The sequence below is a fragment of the Arachis ipaensis genome, chromosome B02 (genome assembly GCF_000816755.2).
Source record: "Arachis ipaensis cultivar K30076 chromosome B02, Araip1.1, whole genome shotgun sequence".
In the NCBI taxonomy this organism is placed as follows: Eukaryota; Viridiplantae; Streptophyta; class Magnoliopsida; order Fabales; family Fabaceae; genus Arachis; species Arachis ipaensis.
This window is the reverse complement of record NC_029786.2, coordinates 36,708,304-36,727,934: the sequence shown is the minus strand read 5'-3', so window position 1 is coordinate 36,727,934 and position 19,631 is coordinate 36,708,304. Positions and strand designations below refer to the sequence as shown.

At 32.3% G+C, this 19,631-nt stretch overlaps 1 protein-coding gene across 5 annotated transcripts; it reads right to left on the bottom strand.

Moving 5' to 3' along the window:
• On the bottom strand, positions 1,977 to 17,504 carry LOC107627191 (TBC1 domain family member 8B-like). Of its 5 annotated transcripts, XM_016330044.2 has the most exons (18): positions 17,302 to 17,504; positions 17,010 to 17,079; positions 15,709 to 16,392; positions 15,156 to 15,302; positions 14,930 to 15,043; positions 14,463 to 14,521; positions 14,180 to 14,246; positions 13,986 to 14,037; positions 13,794 to 13,886; positions 13,605 to 13,688; positions 13,069 to 13,490; positions 10,019 to 10,080; positions 8,731 to 8,800; positions 7,791 to 7,871; positions 7,555 to 7,656; positions 6,313 to 6,437; positions 2,778 to 2,862; positions 1,977 to 2,303 (listed from the first exon to the last, which is right to left on the bottom strand). In XM_016330044.2, exons 1-18 carry the CDS (start codon positions 17,346 to 17,348, stop codon positions 2,214 to 2,216), a joined length of 2,454 nt encoding a protein of 817 aa, XP_016185530.1. In that variant the 5' UTR covers positions 17,349 to 17,504; the 3' UTR covers positions 1,977 to 2,213. The 5 variants fall into 5 exon arrangements, with proteins under 5 accessions (XP_016185530.1, XP_020971443.1, XP_020971442.1 ...); XM_021115784.1 differs by lacking the exon at positions 17,302 to 17,504 and having other exon boundaries at positions 6,313 to 6,376; positions 17,010 to 17,266; XM_021115783.1 differs by lacking the exon at positions 17,302 to 17,504 and having other exon boundaries at positions 17,010 to 17,262.

Below are 19,631 nucleotides of genomic sequence, written 5' to 3'. Positions count from 1 at the left end.
AAGGTCATAGAATCCCCTAAATTAAGCACAAGATAAACCCTACAAATGTGGTTTATCAGTATCTACCCAAGTTAAAAGGGAAGGAGGGACTTTTGTTGACATGTCGTGAATAATAGATTGAGACATAAAGCTATACCTACAAATGCAACAAAAAGAAGTCATCACTAAAGAGCCCAGACACCAATCAAAAGAAGTCGAGTAAAGAGAAACAAAACACACCACGCGATTTCAAAAGATCTTTTCAAAACAGAAAGAACAGAAATGGCGCCACTCCTACACTATTAGCAGCGACACCATTGGGAGGCAACAAGATTATGTTCTACAGCAATAAAATGGCAACAAGTTCCTTGAAATTTCAGAAACACAACCAAACGTTCGTAATAGAAATATCAGACGACAAAAACAGCTTCGAAAAGGAGTTTTAGTATACAAAGTAGCAGAAGTTAACAACTTTTCCCAAAAAAGTTTCAAGATACAAACAAAACCAACAATGTAAGAATCTTCGCTACTACTCAAAATGTCACCCAAATACAAGAAACAGATTCAAAAAGCTCAGAACAGTTATGCAACAAAGACGTCAAGAGTACCAACCTTGATGAGATTCGAAGAATCGAGGGGCATGCCAAATAGCAAGAAACACGAATGTTCCTCTTCGTACAGCAAAACAAGACCTTCAAAGGGTCCAAGATGGAGAAATCTTGGAACTGAAAATGGTTAGGAAGCAAGAAACAGAAGAAGAACTTGAAGGCATTTTTTGTGATGAAGAAGGCAATCGAACGTTTTCAGAAATTAAAAAAAGATGAGAAGAAGAGCGCGAAACACTTTATAAGAGAAAAGGGGAAAAACAGTCATTTCATACCTCCTCTTTAAAGTCGTGCGCGGATTCCCAGAGAACTGCCGCATAACATTCGCCCTCATTTAAAGAGAAAATGTTTAAAAATTTCAAAACACGTCGGGTACCCAACCTCTTGAAGGTGGTGTACCCGACATCGAAACTAAAGCCATAAAATGCTTGAATGCAACCTTGGGGCAAATCCGGACTCAAACAGGGGCACTGTTCATACCCTGACCCAAAACATAAAGCTAGACCCAATAAAGATGAAAGGCCCACCCAAACGGGGGTGACCTCTACTCATACTCGACCTCTTTAAAGAGGTCGGACACAATGAAAGAGATCGGCTCGTACTTATCAAAATAAGTAATTATTTTTCCGAATCTCTCCTACTATCTCTATTCCCACTAAAAGATCGATCTTAACAAACTCCCAAGATAAAGGTAATGGTTATTCATCAATAAAGGTAGAACTACTCTAATAAAGGTGGTTAACAACTCTATTATAAATACACTGACACTCCTCAGGTATATTCACGTTCTATTCTACTAAAACCCTATTTAAAACCCTTACTAACTTAAGCATCGGAGTCTCTTGCAAGTACCATCCCCACCTTCTCGCGAGGAACATGGACGGCAGCACCTCGGCACTAAACAAGTCGGACGCTACCTCAGAAGGGTTTTGGACCTTATGTCCAGACTCACATCAACATTTCAGGTAACTTTCAAAATAATTATATATATTTTTATATTTAAGATTAACAGTTAAAATTATTAAAACAATAGTGTCTAGGAATATTTAAAACTCTACCTAAATTATAATTGGAAATTTGAATTAAGTTAAGTTAGGAGAGGTGGTTTGGAAATTTTAAATAATTTTTAAAATTTAGATAATTTTATCAACTGAGACTCATCTTTTTATAGATATAACGTCAATTTTATTATTTTGTGGATAGATTTATCCGTGTTTGATTATTTTATGATCACAAATGATTATGTATTCATATTTTCTTCACCCTATCCATATGGAGATTTTCTCTTAATAGTTTTTCAAATTAGTGTACTTCATCCGAATCAAAGAATCCACATTAAGAGTTACAAAATTAAGTTTGTTTTGAATTAAATGATAACATCGTTAAAAAGGAAAAAAAAGATATACCTTTACATTACTATTTTAACTATCCATATCTATAGCATCCCTGACATATATCTCTAGTTTGGTTTAATGGGTAATAAAAAATTCGGAAGGAAAGGCTCGGATTTGAATGGATGATGATACAAGTGGATTCTTCTTTCTTATCTTTCTTTCAGCCAACTATCATAAACCAGAAACTGCCGTAACTAACTACTCCTAGCTCTCAAACATCGCTGCTCTGCATGTACTATGTTTGCTTTTCTTGGTCATTGGATTCAGTCCCCAAAGCGGCATTGGAAGACAAATTTTCACCGGATTCCTCAGCATTAGACTTCCCCTGTTTAATAGGATGTGTAAGGTATAATCAATAAAAACAATTATAAGCTTCTGCTACAACAGAATGTGTGTAAGTTTTTATCAATAAGAAATGCGGAGCTTGTCAATTACTCCACCTGAAAGAATGGAAATTAGCATATATATACTAAAACTAACCATGTTACGTATACACAAAAAATCAACTACCCATATATATTGTATTCATACACAAATACTTGATAGCTTATATGATGGCTCATTTTTTTTATGCAAATAGCATTTTTGATACTCAATTTGCATATTATGGAAAAAACTGAAAATAGACTCTTTAAAAGATTGATACAATAAATAGACATTTTTCTTTACAAGGTAAACAAAAATATAAATGAATACAGGATCAAGTAATTAACTGCATCAGTTTCTAATGCACCCAATGTTCAGATGGCTAATTCTTGCGACGCTGAATTGTAATAACTGTAGAAAACGAAGATTTTACCTTGTTTTTATCAAGCCAACCACGTCCAAAAAGTAGACCAAAACGTGAGTTGCTATCTGTATGTGGACTTTGACGACCACCAACCCTACAAAAGTACCGCCAATGAAATTGATCCAAATGAATGGAGGTAGCAAATCTTGCATCATATGCTAACGCTCTTGGTGTGGTTTGGTAACCATCTTAATGCAGAGAATATTGAAACAATCAAAATGTACAAAATTTATCAATTTGTTAATTCTTAATCACTAAAATATTGGAGATAGTGGATACAACCACAAAATCACTTTTCTATTTTCTCTCTTTTTTAATATCTACATATTTTCTAACAATCTCTCTCGGAAATTTCAAAGTCAGAATTCAGATATAGAAAGGACACCATTGAGAATGAAATATATCAGAATTCAGAACTTGCACTTCCCTAATCCCTTAAAGCAAAATTATGCAATTATGGATCAATATGCTTAATAGATGATTTATGCGTGAAATATGGAGGTCTTAATCTTCAGCATATATAGTCCAAGTGTTTCAAAGGAAAATCATAAAGTGATAAAGGCAATACTACAATTACAATAATAAATATTTTATCCTACTAGATGAGATAGTCAACATAAATCAAACAATACCATTGCATCTTGTCATATACCATTTCTACAGTAAGCCTATTTATGCTTATCAATCTCTCTTGACCACCTCATTCAAAATCTTTCCCTGTGATCTGTCAGTTTCCATAGGACATTTTTGTCCACTAGGAGTATATTTTTCTATTTTCATATATAGAATATATAGTTGCTATAGGGAGTAAAATTAAGCTAGATATCATCCTAAAATCTCAGTAACTTAGTATGAAAACCCGTGTAAATCAGATAAAAATTCTATCCTTGATACTGTACATTTGTCTTTATGTTGTATGAAAGAAATAGCAAGGGACATCTTGTCTTTCAAATCAGACTTTAACATGGTAATAGAGCTTGGGTTCTAGAGTAGTCTTAGTTCATCTTGGATTTTTTTATCTCTAGTTTTGGGTAGTAATTTTATTTTTGTTTAGCTATTCTGTTGGTCTCTATAATTTCACCAAATCTGCAATTATGTCGCTATAATTTTTTTTTCTTTCAATTAAGTTCTTACATTACTTTTAATTTTATAATTGGGTCTTCCTAATATAAAAAATATTAGAGTTAACTAAATATTTTTCCGCAAATTAAAAGTATCCACAATTAAGAACTTAATTAGATCTTTGAACACAAATTTTTGAAAAAATATTCCGTTAATTTTAACGTGTTTGACATGAAAAAAATCTAATTACCAAATTAAAAATAGTGTAGGGACCTAATTGCAAAGAAAGGAAGTATAAGGATCTAGTTGTAAATTTGGTCAAACTATAGGGACCAACAGAATAATTAAATCTTTTTTTTCTTTGGTCATTGGTACCTTCAGATGTTTCTTTCTTTTACTTGGTTTGGTTTCTTCATTTAGTATTTTTCTTTAACATGGTTGGTTTGGGAAATAACGATTCTGATTTTTGTGCCAAATTCATTAGGAAAAACTATATACCATCGGAATTTCAATTCCAATTGTTTTTTATTGGAAAGAAATAATCTAGTTTTTTATCCACAAGCAGCTAAAGATGGAAGTTGGCAAAGAGCATGCAAGAGGACTTATAGCTCTTCAAGAGAAGACATTGTTCCATGTTTAGTTCACGTCGAACCTATCAGCTGTAAATGGGTTTACTCAGTTAAACTTTAATTTGACAGTTCTTTGGATCATTATATGGCTCAGTTTCTGTCTTGGGACACCAAGAAGAGTATGACATTAAGTATGAGGGAACATTTGCTCCTATAGCTAAAGTGGTTACTATTCATACAATTCTCACAATTGCTACCAAACAAGGATGGTCACTTAAACACTTTGATTTAAAAGAAGCCTTTCTCCATGGTATCTCAAAGAGGAAATTTACATGGAACCTCCCACCGGTTTAATTTCCTCTTCTATTATTGAGGCTTGTAAGTTGAATCATTCGTTATATGTTATAAGCCAATTAACTTTGCCCAATTTAGATATGTGTAGAGCAAATATGACTTTTGTTTCTTTGAAAACCACTATTAGCCTTGTTCTTTATTTTGGTATACATTGATGATATTGTTGTCCTATGAACTCACTCTATTGATTAGTTAGCTACAACAACACCTTCATGATTCTTTTCAAATGAAGGATCTTGGTAACCTTTCTTACTTCGTAGGATTGGAAGTACACACATGATTTGATTATCTTAGCTGGTCTTCAAGGATCTTCACCTATTGTAACTCCTCTTCAAGTGAACATCAAGTATCATTATGATGAGGGCGAGCAACTTTCAGATCCTTGGGTATATCGACAATTGGCAGCTAGCAATTAAAGGGTTGATATCTCATTTCTTGCACAACAAATTAGTCAATTTATGACTCCCTAAGATACCTCTGCATAGCTGCTGTTTGTCGAATTATTAGATATCTGAAGGGCATTACTTGTCGTGGTTTATATGCTGTTTTTCCCATGAACCTAATTACTTATAATAATGCAGATTGGGCAAGTTGTCCTAATACCCATAAATTTGTCATTGGTTGGTGCATGTTCCGTGGAGATTTTTTGATATCATGGAAAAGTAAAAAAGCAAGACCGTGTCTTTAAGTAGGTCTACTAAGAATATCGTGCTATGTCTGCTGCATCATCGAAAACAACTTAACTTCAAGGAATATTAGCGAAGTTTGGGTTCCCTCGGTCTAGTTTTACTTCTCTTTACGTAGATAGCACAAGTGTGCTAAACGCATGAAAGTAGAGAACTTTGATACTATCTTGCTGATCGAATGCTCTGCTGGTCTTCTTCTGCATGTCTAAACCGGCCACCTAAGAAATATATAGGTTTCTAGATAGGTTCATAAACCACCTCCAATAGTAATGTAAAAATCATACACTTAGAGATTAGCCTTAGTGTAATCTTATACTAATAGAAAATTCTTCTACTAACCACCTTGTGTTCTCACAAGATTTGTGGATCCCACCTTACATGTCTTTAATTACATCATGTTATCCTTAGTCCCTTCTTCTACAAGACCTTCTAAAGGACTTCCCATGGTACCATATCAATGGCCATATATAAAATTTCTTTTTATTGCTCTGACATCTCTCTATCACTCTCTTTAACAAGTGTATAGTCTCCAAGATGGATTTACCTATCATAAAGACAAATTAATTCTCCAAAACCTAGATCTCTTTTCTCAATCTCTATTCTATTTCTATCATCCTCTGTCATAACTTTATGGTATGACTCCTTGTCTTAATCTCTATGTGGTTTCTACAATTTTGCAAATCTCCATTGTTTATGAAGGTAAGGATTAAGGAACTATTTTAACATTAATTTGGCATTTCCAAGTGATAAAGACAATAACTAAAATAATTTGTAACAAATAGTAATAAAAAAATTTGAACTTAAAAGAAAAAATGTTGCATACAAATTGTAAAGTACTATAACAAATATTCTAAAATATGAAATATTTTGTACCTTGGTGAAGAAAGTGCTTTGTTTTGGCCAGATTCATATTGAAGGGTAGCCTCCAACATACTTTCTGCAACAATCACCCGTTTTTGCAACTCAGCAATTGATATCATGGCTTTCTCATACTTTTCCTGCACATTTATTATACTGGAAATAGATATATATAATGTCTTACAATATCCTTAATAGTTAATATAGTGTTTTCACTTCTACTAATATGGAAAATAGACTCATCCATCTTAGAAATTAGATAGCTCTTCAATACCATAAACATGCTGTAGATATTTGATTTTTTTTTAAAAAATGGACAATTTTTATTCCAAAATTTGTGGAAGCCATTGAAATTATCCACATCACATTGTAAACCAAATAAAACCAATAGCAAAATATATTAGAACTATCGGCACATTATCTATATTAGTTATCTCATCATTCTTTTTAAAATATATTATAACATGCAAAAACGTCAACAATGATAGTTCTAATAGGAGTACACACAAACCTTATAAATGAATATAGAAACCAATGTATTCATCAACAATCTTTAGGCACCAAAGAGGGAGAAAGAGGTGTGCTTAATTTGTAGTATAACTGAAAACTTTAGTGTGATTATCTTATCTGCTAGCCTTTTAACTTTATTTAAGAATTTCGTGTTAGAGAGGGGAGCCAAAAACATGCTGCAGATAACACCTTCCTAGAGATGTGCATATCAGAATATAAGATTCCCCTATTTGGTGCATCACTTTAAATAAACTATTCCAGAGTTGAGTTATTCTAAGGAATGAAATCCCATCATTCTTAATCCCATATGAGAAAAGGGATTGTAAGATTATCTTCCTTGAAATTTTTTTTCTTAAAATTTAACTAACTATTATATCCCATTGCCATGGGATTGTTTTCCTTAAAACTAATATTGCTATTATAGCCCTGCCAATATAATTCAAATTTTCAACTAAGTGCTAACGTTTCCTTTCACTCCTCACTCAACCATTCAAACCTTCTCTTTGCATAGTGCTGCACTTTCAAGCAAGTCGTCTTTGGATTGAACAGTACATCTTGACAAAAAATTTAAAGGCAAAAATGGGTCTACAAGTCTGTGGTTCTCTATATTATACACTACACATAACTCATGTTTAATGGATGTGTGACTTGTCTACTGCTTAGAAATTCCAACATTTTACTGCCCCAATCTATAAAGTATGATGTAACAAATTACAAGAATCACAGTGATAACAACAAACGGGTTACCTGAAGGATATGAACTTCTAATTTTTGAGCTGCAAGTTCTTGTTCTGCTCTTTTACGAGCATCTTCAGTATCTTTCTGATCATGCTCTAGCTTCACTAAGACCTATGGCACGAAAAAGATTTCAATGTTTTATATACAAATTACAAATAAATTGTTCTTTGTTTCGTTTTACTTATTTATTTTAACATATAAGCTTACAAAAATAAAAATTGGAGAAAGCAGGTGCGCAAGAAAACCTGCATCATGGCAACTTCCTGTTCTTTCTTATCTGCAAGGACTTGTTGTAACTCGGCTACTTCCTGCTCCAATTCCTCAATCTAAATGATGACAAGAAATATTATAAGCATCACAAATTAAATGACTAAAAAAGGTTTTGAACTTGCTTTTCTAGTGCTTATGTCTTATATTGCATAAACAAAACTTTTCTGCTGTTTGAAACATGAAATGATATTCACATTAAGCTTATTTAGTTCTTTCACAATATTTTTGTTTCCGCTTTCTTTGTGAGAAAGTGACAAAAGTACACATGAAAGAACTATAATTCCTCTCATATATCTCAAGAGTTCTAAAATTCTTCCAATACACTTGAAAGAGTTGCTTTGTTGGACACATTCACCCAAAAATGGGAATCTTTCTCAAACAAAATTATCTTTCATGCACGATTTTAGATTTTTGCTCTTTCATGGGTAATTTTACTACATGATTTTTGGTAGGTAATTTTTAAAACTTTACTTCTTTGTCTTATCAATGTTTCAGGGATTTTCGTAGTATAAAGCTTAACTGAAAAAATTATGTAGTAAAATCTAGTCTTTGTTACAAAATGTTTATACCATCTCCCTATACTCTAAACTAAAGTACAAATTGGAAGGAAGTGAATTCAAAGGACAACACCAGACCAACAACACACATATCCTATTCTACTAGGTGGGCTCAATTAATGGAATATAATGGTGTCTCCAAAATTTCTCTTCATTCTTCATTTATCCTTTTCAAACAGATTCATGTTATCTTCCAATGGAACCACTTTCCACACAAGGAAAAATAGAAAAATTAAGTTAATGAGAAAACAAATTTCCATTCTCATTAACATAGTAATTGCAAGTATGTCAAGGTATTTAAATAAAAATTGAAAAAAATATAATATAGTAAGTTCAATCATCCAAATATTGGATTTACCCTTGCACTCAATTGCAGTCGATTATCCTGCTTTACCATATCCATTAAAGCTGTTTCAAGCTCCTCAGCTCTGTTCAAAGATGAAATCCCATGTACGGATAAAAATTATTTTCATAGGAATCATAAAAGAAAGTATTTTTTCTTGTTGCATATTCATGCAAATGAAAAATTATAAGTGTATAAATCTTTTACACTATTAATGCATCAAAAGTAAACTAATCATAATATCTAACAATAATTGAACGGATGCATATTAATCTCCTCAACTATAAGTTATGTGCACATTATCTACAAACTTTTAAGAAAGTGCAAATCAACTTGAAATTAAACTTTCTTGAAGTACACTTTAATCGTTTCATTAAATTTACGGTTTTGCGAAGAAGTGGCCTATCCTTCGGGAACTTGGGAAGAATACAAAAGAGGAAGCCTTTTCTTTTTTTAAATGGAAAAGTAACGTTTTGCTTTTTAATATAATTGGAAACTTCAAAATCTTATCCTTTTCTACAAAATCCTTTCACTTTGTATTTTTAACAAGTGCCCTTAGTAAAACCCTTAAATTTATGCAATAAGCATGTAACCGCTTATACTTTAGCCATTTTAGTCCCATAAATCAAATCACAAGATGTATTATGATGCCTTAAAGTTTCTTAAACTTGTTTGACTTATGTTTTAACAATGGAATAAGACAATAAGTGTCAATTAACACAAGTAGAAAATGCTAGGAGCCAATTCATATATTTTCAGTTATAGAGATGAAGTTCAATTTTCCCATAATTGAATCACGTTTTCATATTAATAAAGAAACATGGAAGTAAAACGGAATAGAAATTGAAAATCAAAAGTGCCAAAATAGAACACAATATACAACCCTATCAAATGATTTAATATACTAATACAAGCCATATAACCTAGATAGAATATAAAGTTAGTATGCAAACGAAATAAATAATTCATGCTGTTCAATGACATTTCACAGAGAAGGTTTTAGGAATATGCATTTATTGTTCCTTAAGAAACATTTCCAGAACCATCAATGGACAATATTTGAACATGACCACTAAAAGCTCTAGAATGACTTTCTTGGGCAAATCACTAAAGTGCATTGGAAATCAGCATTATCAATATTCCAGTGGTAGTAATTGCATTGAACTGATAAATTTCCTTCCCTAATGAAATTTATCTTATAATTATATTCTAGAAACATATTCTAAGCCTTACTTTATACGTAACATGCTTTATGTCATAATAAAAAACTTTCAATAAAAGCAAGAAGAAGACGGAGAAGAACCTCAGTATTGCATTTCTTTTCTCCTCCAGCAATCGGCATAACTCAACCTTCAACCAAACCACCTGCACAGTAGCTGTTAATGATTGAAATTTAAAAGGTGTTGTAAACCTTATATAGTTTTATCACCAATTAGTAATATTCTCATATTTTCTATGAAGTTTTGCTAATACAAAAACAAATTTGTACCAAACATCTAATCCCTTTAATTGTCAAGTACAGGGATAGAAGTTTTAATAAATACCATGTAGCTAGTAGATAGATCTTAGATGCATTTTTTATTGCTAATGAATAGAAGAATATCTTATTTTAAAATAGAGTTTGAGAAACCCCATACAAGAAGGTCAACTAAGATTTTTTGGACAGGATGTTAAAGTAAAAAAAAAAGGATTTGGCTTTAAATGGGGGAATTGGATTTCATGTTGCCTTGTTGTAAATACTTTCTTAGTTGTTGTTAATGGTGAGCCAAATACATGGTTCCATGGTGAGAGGGGCTTAAGGCAAGGTAAATTTCTATCCCCCTTCTGATTCAATTTATTGATGGATATGCTTAGTGGATATGAAGCAATTATGGTTTCTCATTTGCAGTTTGCTGATTGTACCAATCTGATTTTGAAAAATGATAAGGATATATCTTATAAAATTCTCTCTCTATCTTTCATATTTTTGAGCTAGGCTTCGATTTGAGGATCAATATGTCTAAGAGTGGTTTAGCAAGGATTAATATTGACCTAACAAAAAACTCTCGAACATAATATTTTGGCCAGATGTCCAATTCTAGAATGGATTCTTGTTTATATGGGAATCCCTTTGGGTGACAACCTTACCTGAACCTCTTTTTGGGATTCTATTGTGAAAATTATTTGAGTCTCTCGAGGTATGGAAAGGGATTTATTTTTCTCTTGAAGGTAGGATTACCCTAATTCAATGTTGCTTGATCCAACATACTTTATTTTTATTTATGTTTCGCATACTAAGGGAGTAGTCAATACTAATGAGGAGATTACGAGGGATTTCCTTGGGTTCGGTGCTTTAGAATGTTCAATTATTTGGTGAGTTGGGAGATCTGTTGTCAATCAAACAAGCAAGGAGGATTAGTTCTTGATAAAATCTTGTGTCAAAAACATTAGCTTGGAAACAAAATAACTAGCGATTCCCTTTAGAGCCCTCATTCCTGTTTGCATAGGCTATTTGAAGTATGGCATGAACAAAAATGGATGTGACATAATCATGCTTACATATACTGCTCACTTTAGCATCGTAAAGTTATTTCCAAAAGTTATGCTACCTTCAATTGTTTGCTTTCTTTGAAAATAGATGGTTCTCATTTTCTATTTTGGAAAGAATATTGTGTAGGCAATGCTCCTTTTAATCTAGTTTTTCCTCATCTTTATTGCCTAACCTCTTTACATAAATTTCCTATCATAGATTTTTATTCTATTGAGAGCTCTTCCAGTTCTTGGAACTTCCACTTCTTTACGAACCTTAGTGATAAAGAGTCCACTAAGGCAGCTTAATACATCTGATTAGTATATATACTTGCAATCTCATCTTTATTTTGTATCATAATCCTTGAACAATGCAACTTTCCTCCTTGATAATGGAATCACATAAGCCCAGTTCAGAAATATTCTCAAATCTATTTCCCCGCTGCTATATGGATAATTCCTTAATGTCTAGGGGCTTTCCTGGCTTTCCCTCTTAGACTTGTTGAGAGATTCGGAAGTCGTTATTTACTTATGTTATGGTTTTCTCTGTATTCTCTTATTTCAGGAAGATTTCTTTTTTGGCATTATATATATATTAATGAGTTCATTTTTAATAAAAAAAAGTTTTAATAAAAGATTAAAATATTGCATACAAGTAGTTTTCTTCTTTAATAGTTTTTAGCATGTCAGGCTTAGTACTCGAAAAATAGTCTATGAGAGGAAGTGTGCTAGTTAGCTACATTGTAGATTTGACCTATTAAAGATGAAGTCTGACCTAACACTGTATGTTTCCACCTTTTACCTTAGGAGGAAGGGAGAGGACAAATTTAAAAATAAAACTAATTATAGGATGAAATAAAATAATCTTATATAATAAACTAAACATAAATTATTCTAGGATCTTTGAGATACTCTATATAATCTTATAAGGTGTTATAGAGATGCTAATAAAAGCACACTTTATCTTAAACATGTTGGTTTTTAGATAATTTTCAATCCATATTTTTATTTTTTATGTAATCTTGAAAATTCATTCTTTGATCGAGTAAATGATCAAATTAGTCATGAAAGATCACTTGTTTTTTAGTCCTTGAAATTTTTTTTAATCAAATTTGTCCTTTAAAGATTTTAAATTAGTCATGTTAATTCTTCTGTTACTTTCTTTATTATGGTGTTAAAATTTATTAATGTAGCACGTTAAGTGCACAACACACTCCTAGGAGTTTCAATTGACTATTAACATAATAAATTTATAAAAGTATATCAAATCAAAACCTAATTGAGGGAAGAACTTGAGGTATTAGACTTCTTCAATGTGGGGTTAATTTGATCTAATTTCATAAATTAATCATGTTAATAGTCAATTATGACTACTAGCTAGGTGTGTGTTGTAATGTTATTTAACGTACCACATCAACAAACTTTGACACCATTAGCAATGAAACTGAGGGAATGACTAATATGACTAATTTAAAATATTTAAAGGACGAATTTGATTAAAAAAGTTTTTGGTAACCAATTTGGAGAATGAGTGATTTTCCAATGACTTATTTGACCATTACTCTTCTTTGATCATTTCAAAATTTGGGAGAGAAAAAAAAAAGTGAATATTTATTTCCTGAATTAAATAAATTTAAAATCACCTTCTGTAAGCACTATTATTCAATCAAGTCACTCTCACTACTGAACTTTTTCTCAACATCTCTAAACTTGTGGGATATTTTAGAAACAACAAAGTTAATGGTCATGTTCCGTTGTAAATAAATTTCAATCTACTACACAAACATAGCCATTTTACAAGGGAACAGAGCAAAGATGTATATCTTATGGGATGCAGAAGATTACCTGTTCCTGGAGATCCGGTAGAGAATCCACTTCAGAATCAACATTAAGACTGTGAAGTAGTTCATCCAAATCAGAGGAATGAGACTCTATCCGTGGTATTTCCTCATTAGCGGCCATATCATCTCCTTTATTGACCTTTTTTTCTTCTACTAACGGTTCTTGGTCATGCTTGAAACTATACAGTTTAGAAGCAATCCCTTTGGAATCCTTCCAAAGTCTTCCTTTCCTTGCCCTTTCTTCTACTACTTCTAAGACAGATGGTCTATGCTTTTCTCTTAGTTCATGTAATTTTTCCTCTGTCACAGCTAGAAAACCCATGCAAGCTGTTAAGACAAGTTGACTGCTGTCAAATGTTGAACCAGCAAGTGATTGCAATAGAGTAATCGCATCACCTGCATCCTTTGTAGTGACTAATGCAGGACCTACAATGATACATACAAATTTTGTTATAACCTTGGAGTGTGCACAGAAAATGTTTACCAATAAATCAACCATATTGCACACATCAGACAACAGCACAAGATAACATTCAATACCATATAGTTCCATAAGGGCCAGTGCAGTTCGAAATAGCATAACACGGTTCCCTTCAAATAGAAGCACATCCCAAACTCGAAGTACTACAAACATAGAAATGAATCATAAAAGGAAACATATTAAAGTCAATGCCATGGTATCAAAAGACCATCACCCAAAACAAAAGATAAAATCCATGTAAATTTCACCGCTTTCCCAAGGAATCATGTTCACAAATATTGATAGGAACCAAGGTCCAGATATCCATGTCACTTGCACTCCCAAGTATTCCAGATGATTAACTGCACCCAAAGCATTGAAAGAATGAACAAAGATATCCCAATCGACTCATGGAGACAATTAGAAGAAGAATAACAAAGAGAAAATAAATAAACACAAACCCAGTTTGGGAAATCTTTCACGCATTAATTCTTCAAAGACAAGCTGGTCCACCTAACAAGTTTAAAAGTTATCACTATCCAAAGAGGACTACTACAAGTCTCTCAATACTACAATTATCAATCACATGTGCAATCAAGACCCATTGATCAAGATAAAGGCATTTTGTCTACATAGTACAATTTATAAGTCATACCTGAGATTCTATCATTTCCTCTGTATAACAACCTCCAAAATAATCATCAATGATGCCAACAAAAGTCCTGAGATGTCCCAGAGAAAGGAGAGAAAAGAAACAAATTAGTTCATAAACCTAATACAGGCCAAAACTCTTTTGTGCAAAAGTCTCCAAGATAAAATCGTGATTTAAGTATACAATTTTATAAGCAACTATAAAAAGATAGAACCGGTAGAAGTTTACTCCTTGGGACAATGGACAAAGAGGGTGAAATTTGTAACATTAAGTTTTTCTAACCTACCAAAAGGCATTTTCTTCGGGCATAAGAAGCAGCAATAAACCTGCAAAGAAGTTCATTGCCTGCAATGTAAATTCAATATCAAAAACTTTAATGACAATGAACACAACGATGAACATAGTAATGATTATCACTCACAAAGAATAAAACATGACACCCCTTGCAAAAAGAAATTAAAGGAATAAGAAAAGTATTTAAAAAATCCAAGGCAGTATATTACATCTCTTATTTCATAGGATACACATCATCTTTCAATTGGTTTAAATTTTTGGATCTAAACTTGTTATGTTTTTCCACTAAATGTATGTTTAGATTTTACGGAGGTGCTAACAGAACCTTAAAAGATATTGTAGAAGATACAATACATATAGAAATGCATTAATGTATTTTAACTTTTTAGGTTTGTGAAAAATTAATGCAAATAGTCAAATCAATATTTGAAAAGAAAGGCTCTAATTGACGCGAATTACCTGACAATACCCAACAGAGGGGTTATGTCTAGCATATGCTAGCAGTAAACGCCTCAAGGAATTTCTACCATGTTCATCCAAAGCAGGGTGTCCTGGGAAAGTTCTTGTAATGTCCTGAAAATGAAAAGTATGATTTATTCTAAGAAGAGAGCCAACTTCTAATATGAAGCAAAAGAAGCAGCACCTACAAATCAAAATAAAGTCCAAGGCGCATGCAGCTAATGACCTTCTCAATCTGCTTTCTCCACTTCCCAGATGCAGTAGATGTGTCATTTTGCTCATTGCTTTCAGCATTGATAGTTTCTTTTGCTAACAGATCCTCATAATAGCTCTTAACCCGCCTTGTCTTTACACCTACAAAGGCTTGCCAAACCTGTAACAAGAACATTGTGGCAAAGACAAGGCTGTACTATTTTTCCTCCACAAAATTATGAATTCTTGTGAATTTGAATGCGGAAAAGTATAGGTAGACAATGAGAATACTAAACAATGTGAACAATAGATATATCGGATGTTCAATTCAATAGGTATATATTATGTTGATTCTTAGTTGTTTGGTAGTTTTTCCTTTTGATTCGGTTTACTTATGCACAGTTAACTATAGCTGGATGTTCAATTCACTAGGTGTGCGGATGGTTATTCTAATGTTAGGGTTTAGGAGGTAATTTGGAAGTGGAGTATTTTTTTTACTTTATTGGGTTAATTCTAGAACCCATTGTTCATATTGTTCATAAAAGTCATTGTCTACCTAGCAAAACCGAATGAATGCATCAATGTACCTCTCCTCTAAGATCCTTTGGGATGCCTCCTTGAACAAGAAACTCCAGTTCTTTCCATAGAGAGAATTGTTGAAGTGAATCTTCAACCACTAACGCAGCGCTTGACTTATTAACATCCGTTGCAGAAACCCCTCCTCCAAGTTTAGATTTTTCTATATATGGAAGATGGTCATTATTACCATTTCTTATCTCACCTTTCACATCATTTCCCTTTTTGAAACGAGAACTCATCAATTTTTCAATGGCACTAAGAGATGGCCTAATTTCAGCCCAGCGTTGAACTTTACGTGTCTTTCTTTCTTCTGAATAGTGCAAATCCTTTTCTGAACTGTTTTCTATTGATATATCAAAAACAACCTTTCTGCCACTTGAATCACCCCCTTCACAAACCCTTCCTGCACTAGTGCCTTCTTTTATCTCATTAACTCCAGAAGACTTCCTGCCACTTAAGTCACCTCCTTCACTAACACCCCCTACACCAACCTCTTTAGTGCCTTCAGAAATATTCTTACTATTTAAATCATCTTCTTTGCATACCTTATTTGAACTACTCTCTTCTTTTACCTCATTACATTCAACTTCCGATGTTTCTTTGTGTTTGTTCTCAGGAGAACTTGGTTTTGCTGAGTTGGGTGCCTCTCCAAGGAAGCTTCTCCATTTATATGATCTTTCACCTTCCTCCTCCTAACATGTTAATAAATCAAATTAAGGTTGATTGTTAAGTTAAACTTGTCCTACCTATAAGGAAAAACAACTAATAGTTGCAAAGCATAAATAATTTCCTAAGGCTGCAATATTTGAAGTATAAAAAAAGTTAAAATCCAATGCTTTCAGTGGTTATTCAGGGACAAGTTGTTACTTGAAATTATAAGGAGAAATGAAAAAGTTTCATACAAATGCATTTATTTTTTATTATATTGTGCAAGGAACTAGCCAGAAGCTTTTTGCAACTATAAATCTACTCTTTAGCTCTGAGATGCATCATGCATAATTTATCACCCATTAGAAAAACTTTCTAACATGATGTAATAATAATTAATGATGCATGCCATTTTTGTTTTCTCTTGTTCTGTTTGCATCAACTATTAGTACCATAACCATCATTCAGAGAGAACCAAAGGTTTACCTAATCTAAATTTTTATGGATAATAGGGAATCCTGTTTAGTTTTACCAGTGAAAGAATATTGCTCTTTTCCCAAAACAATTGAACAAATACATGTGTAGTAGAATGAAATTGAAATATTAACAAGAATCACCATAATTATAAATTTAAAAAAAAAAAGAAATAATTATCTCATACCTTGTAGATTGAAGAATACTCTCTGTATCTTTGTGCGTATTGAGGCCTCAATGCAAATCCATAAGAATCCCTATAAACATTGACATGAATTATTGTTCCGGGGTATGCATAACCAAATCCATAACAGAACAGAACAAAACTCAAAATCATGCAACAAAAAAGAAGAAGAACAACGGTTACTTTTATAAATAAGATGAATTTAATGCTTGCAACAGACGCCCTCGCATGTTAAGAATTCTTTTTAATTATATATATATATTATAATACGTATGATTATGATATGATAATTTACCTGGAATCAACCTCTAATGAGCGCTTACTCAGTAAGGACAACAACATACTTCAAGAAAATCTGCAATTCTACTGCCCATATCTTTTTACTTTGAATTTGGAACTCACATCACAACACTAACGCTACCATATTTCACATTTCATACTTCAACAATAATCACATCCAATTAAGGGTCAACCACAAACTCTATCTAAAATCTATTCCTTTTTAAAATTCCACTTCAGTAATATTAAAAAAAAATTGACATGCAAGCTTTATGATTGAAAATAGACTAGATTCGATTTCAGTTGGTGTGAACAGTAACTGCTATGAAGAAACATTCTAAATTAGATCCAAGAATTTGCAAAATGCTAGGGTTCAATGGCACGTGGATATGGCAATTTAATGGTTGATTATGTATACATGAATTTGTGAGTGAATATTAATCATGATATATTATGATAATGACGACGTGTACTTCTTCGGATGAAAAACTTGGAGGAGGTTGAAACCAAATTTCTCCATGTGCGCAAAGAAAAAGAAGGAGGATTAGTAGGCTTGTGATGAAGAATGATTCGGAGGAGGATCAAAGGGCTGTGCATGTTTTTCTCTATCGTAACCAAGAGAAAAGATGTTTATGTGTATGTGTCAACATCAATTTTAGGCAACTGTGATTTGTGAATGCAGCTCTTCGCATGCTACAGTGGGCGGCTAATCTATTTTATCTATGGAAAAGTAGTGGATACACAAGTTTTAGATTCTCTTTAGGAGAAAGCAAAAAAAAAATTTTTTTTGAATATTGAAAAGTTTTGTTATACTTATTTGATATCATTTTTGGTAAATATTTTTAACTTTTTAAGGAGTTAATTTAAACTTTTGAAAAGATAGAATAATATGAATTTTCTCATTTTTGATAAGTTATTTTATTTTTTTTATTAAAAAAATATTTGACTTTAAAATAAAAAGGATCATTGTGCTATTTTTATTTTTTGTTTTATGAAAAATATTTTCTGTTTTCTCACGGTTATAAGTATTGGTCTTTTATCATTATTTTTCACACGATGTTTCATCTCTTAGAAATACTAACTATCACCACTATTTTCACATAATGTTCCATCTAAATTGATGCATATGTTCCTTCTATGTATTTTTTTTATCATTCTACTACTCTATTTTTATTATTAAATTTATATTTAACATTGTGTAATATAGAATCTCAGTTTTAATTTTATTTTTTCACATATAATTTTGTTTTTATATAACTTGCTATTTTTTGTATAGTTGTCACGACAAGTTCTCGATCCCAATAAATGAACAGAGAGTTCTAATAGGAGTAACAAAAATAAAAAATAACAAAACATACTTGACACATATTTCATATTTTTTTCTATTTTCACCTACCATATCATACATAATAAAACATCAATCATGGCCCAAACTAAGTCATGACTGGCGCTCAAGGAACAAGTCCCTTACCAAACTAAACGACCAAATTTTCAGAAAAATGGACAGAATTTCTTCTATTTCTGGAATCTTTCCAACATTAATATTATCTTTCTATATCAATAATAAACACTCATTTCCAAAGACAACAATAATAACATATTCCAATCATATCCACAACCAAACATGTCTAAAGTCGCATCATATATATTAAGTTGATAATTAAAGTATATAGTTAAATCCATACATTTTATATAACCATGTCATAATTACTATCTAAACAATTCGAGATTTAAAATGACATAATCTAGACAAGCACTCTGCCTGTGACATATAGAACATTGACAAACTCTAAGTTTTTTGCATGAAGGTTCCATTACATATCACATATCCCTTGAAAAGAAGACGGCTCACCGAAATGAATAGGATCTACTGTGGGGCGGGTGAAATGGAACCTGAAATGACACCTATATCTGAAAAACATGAGAATATGATAGGGTGAGTTTTGCATCTCAGTGAGCAAATATTATATCTATAATCCATACGAGACAATACAAACTTTACCTTGAAAGTTATATTTCTTTTCAGAGATGAGAAATTTATATTAATTATGCAAACAAATAGATAAATAGTTAAGCGGATGAAATGAAATGGGAATTCTCATTCTAGAAGTCAAATCTAATCGAATATTACATACTTAGGGAGGCTCCACCTCTAAGGGTAGTCTTTTTCTCTAATGTATCATGTATGGTATAATAGATCCAACGTGTGGCCTATACGTTGGGCTAGCAACACCTCTGCTAGCTGAGGTCTGAGTTAGATGCATCTACCTTAACGTTATAACCGTCGTTAATTACGATTTTTTAGTCAAAGTCTTCCAAATCAATCCAAACCAAATCACTTATAAC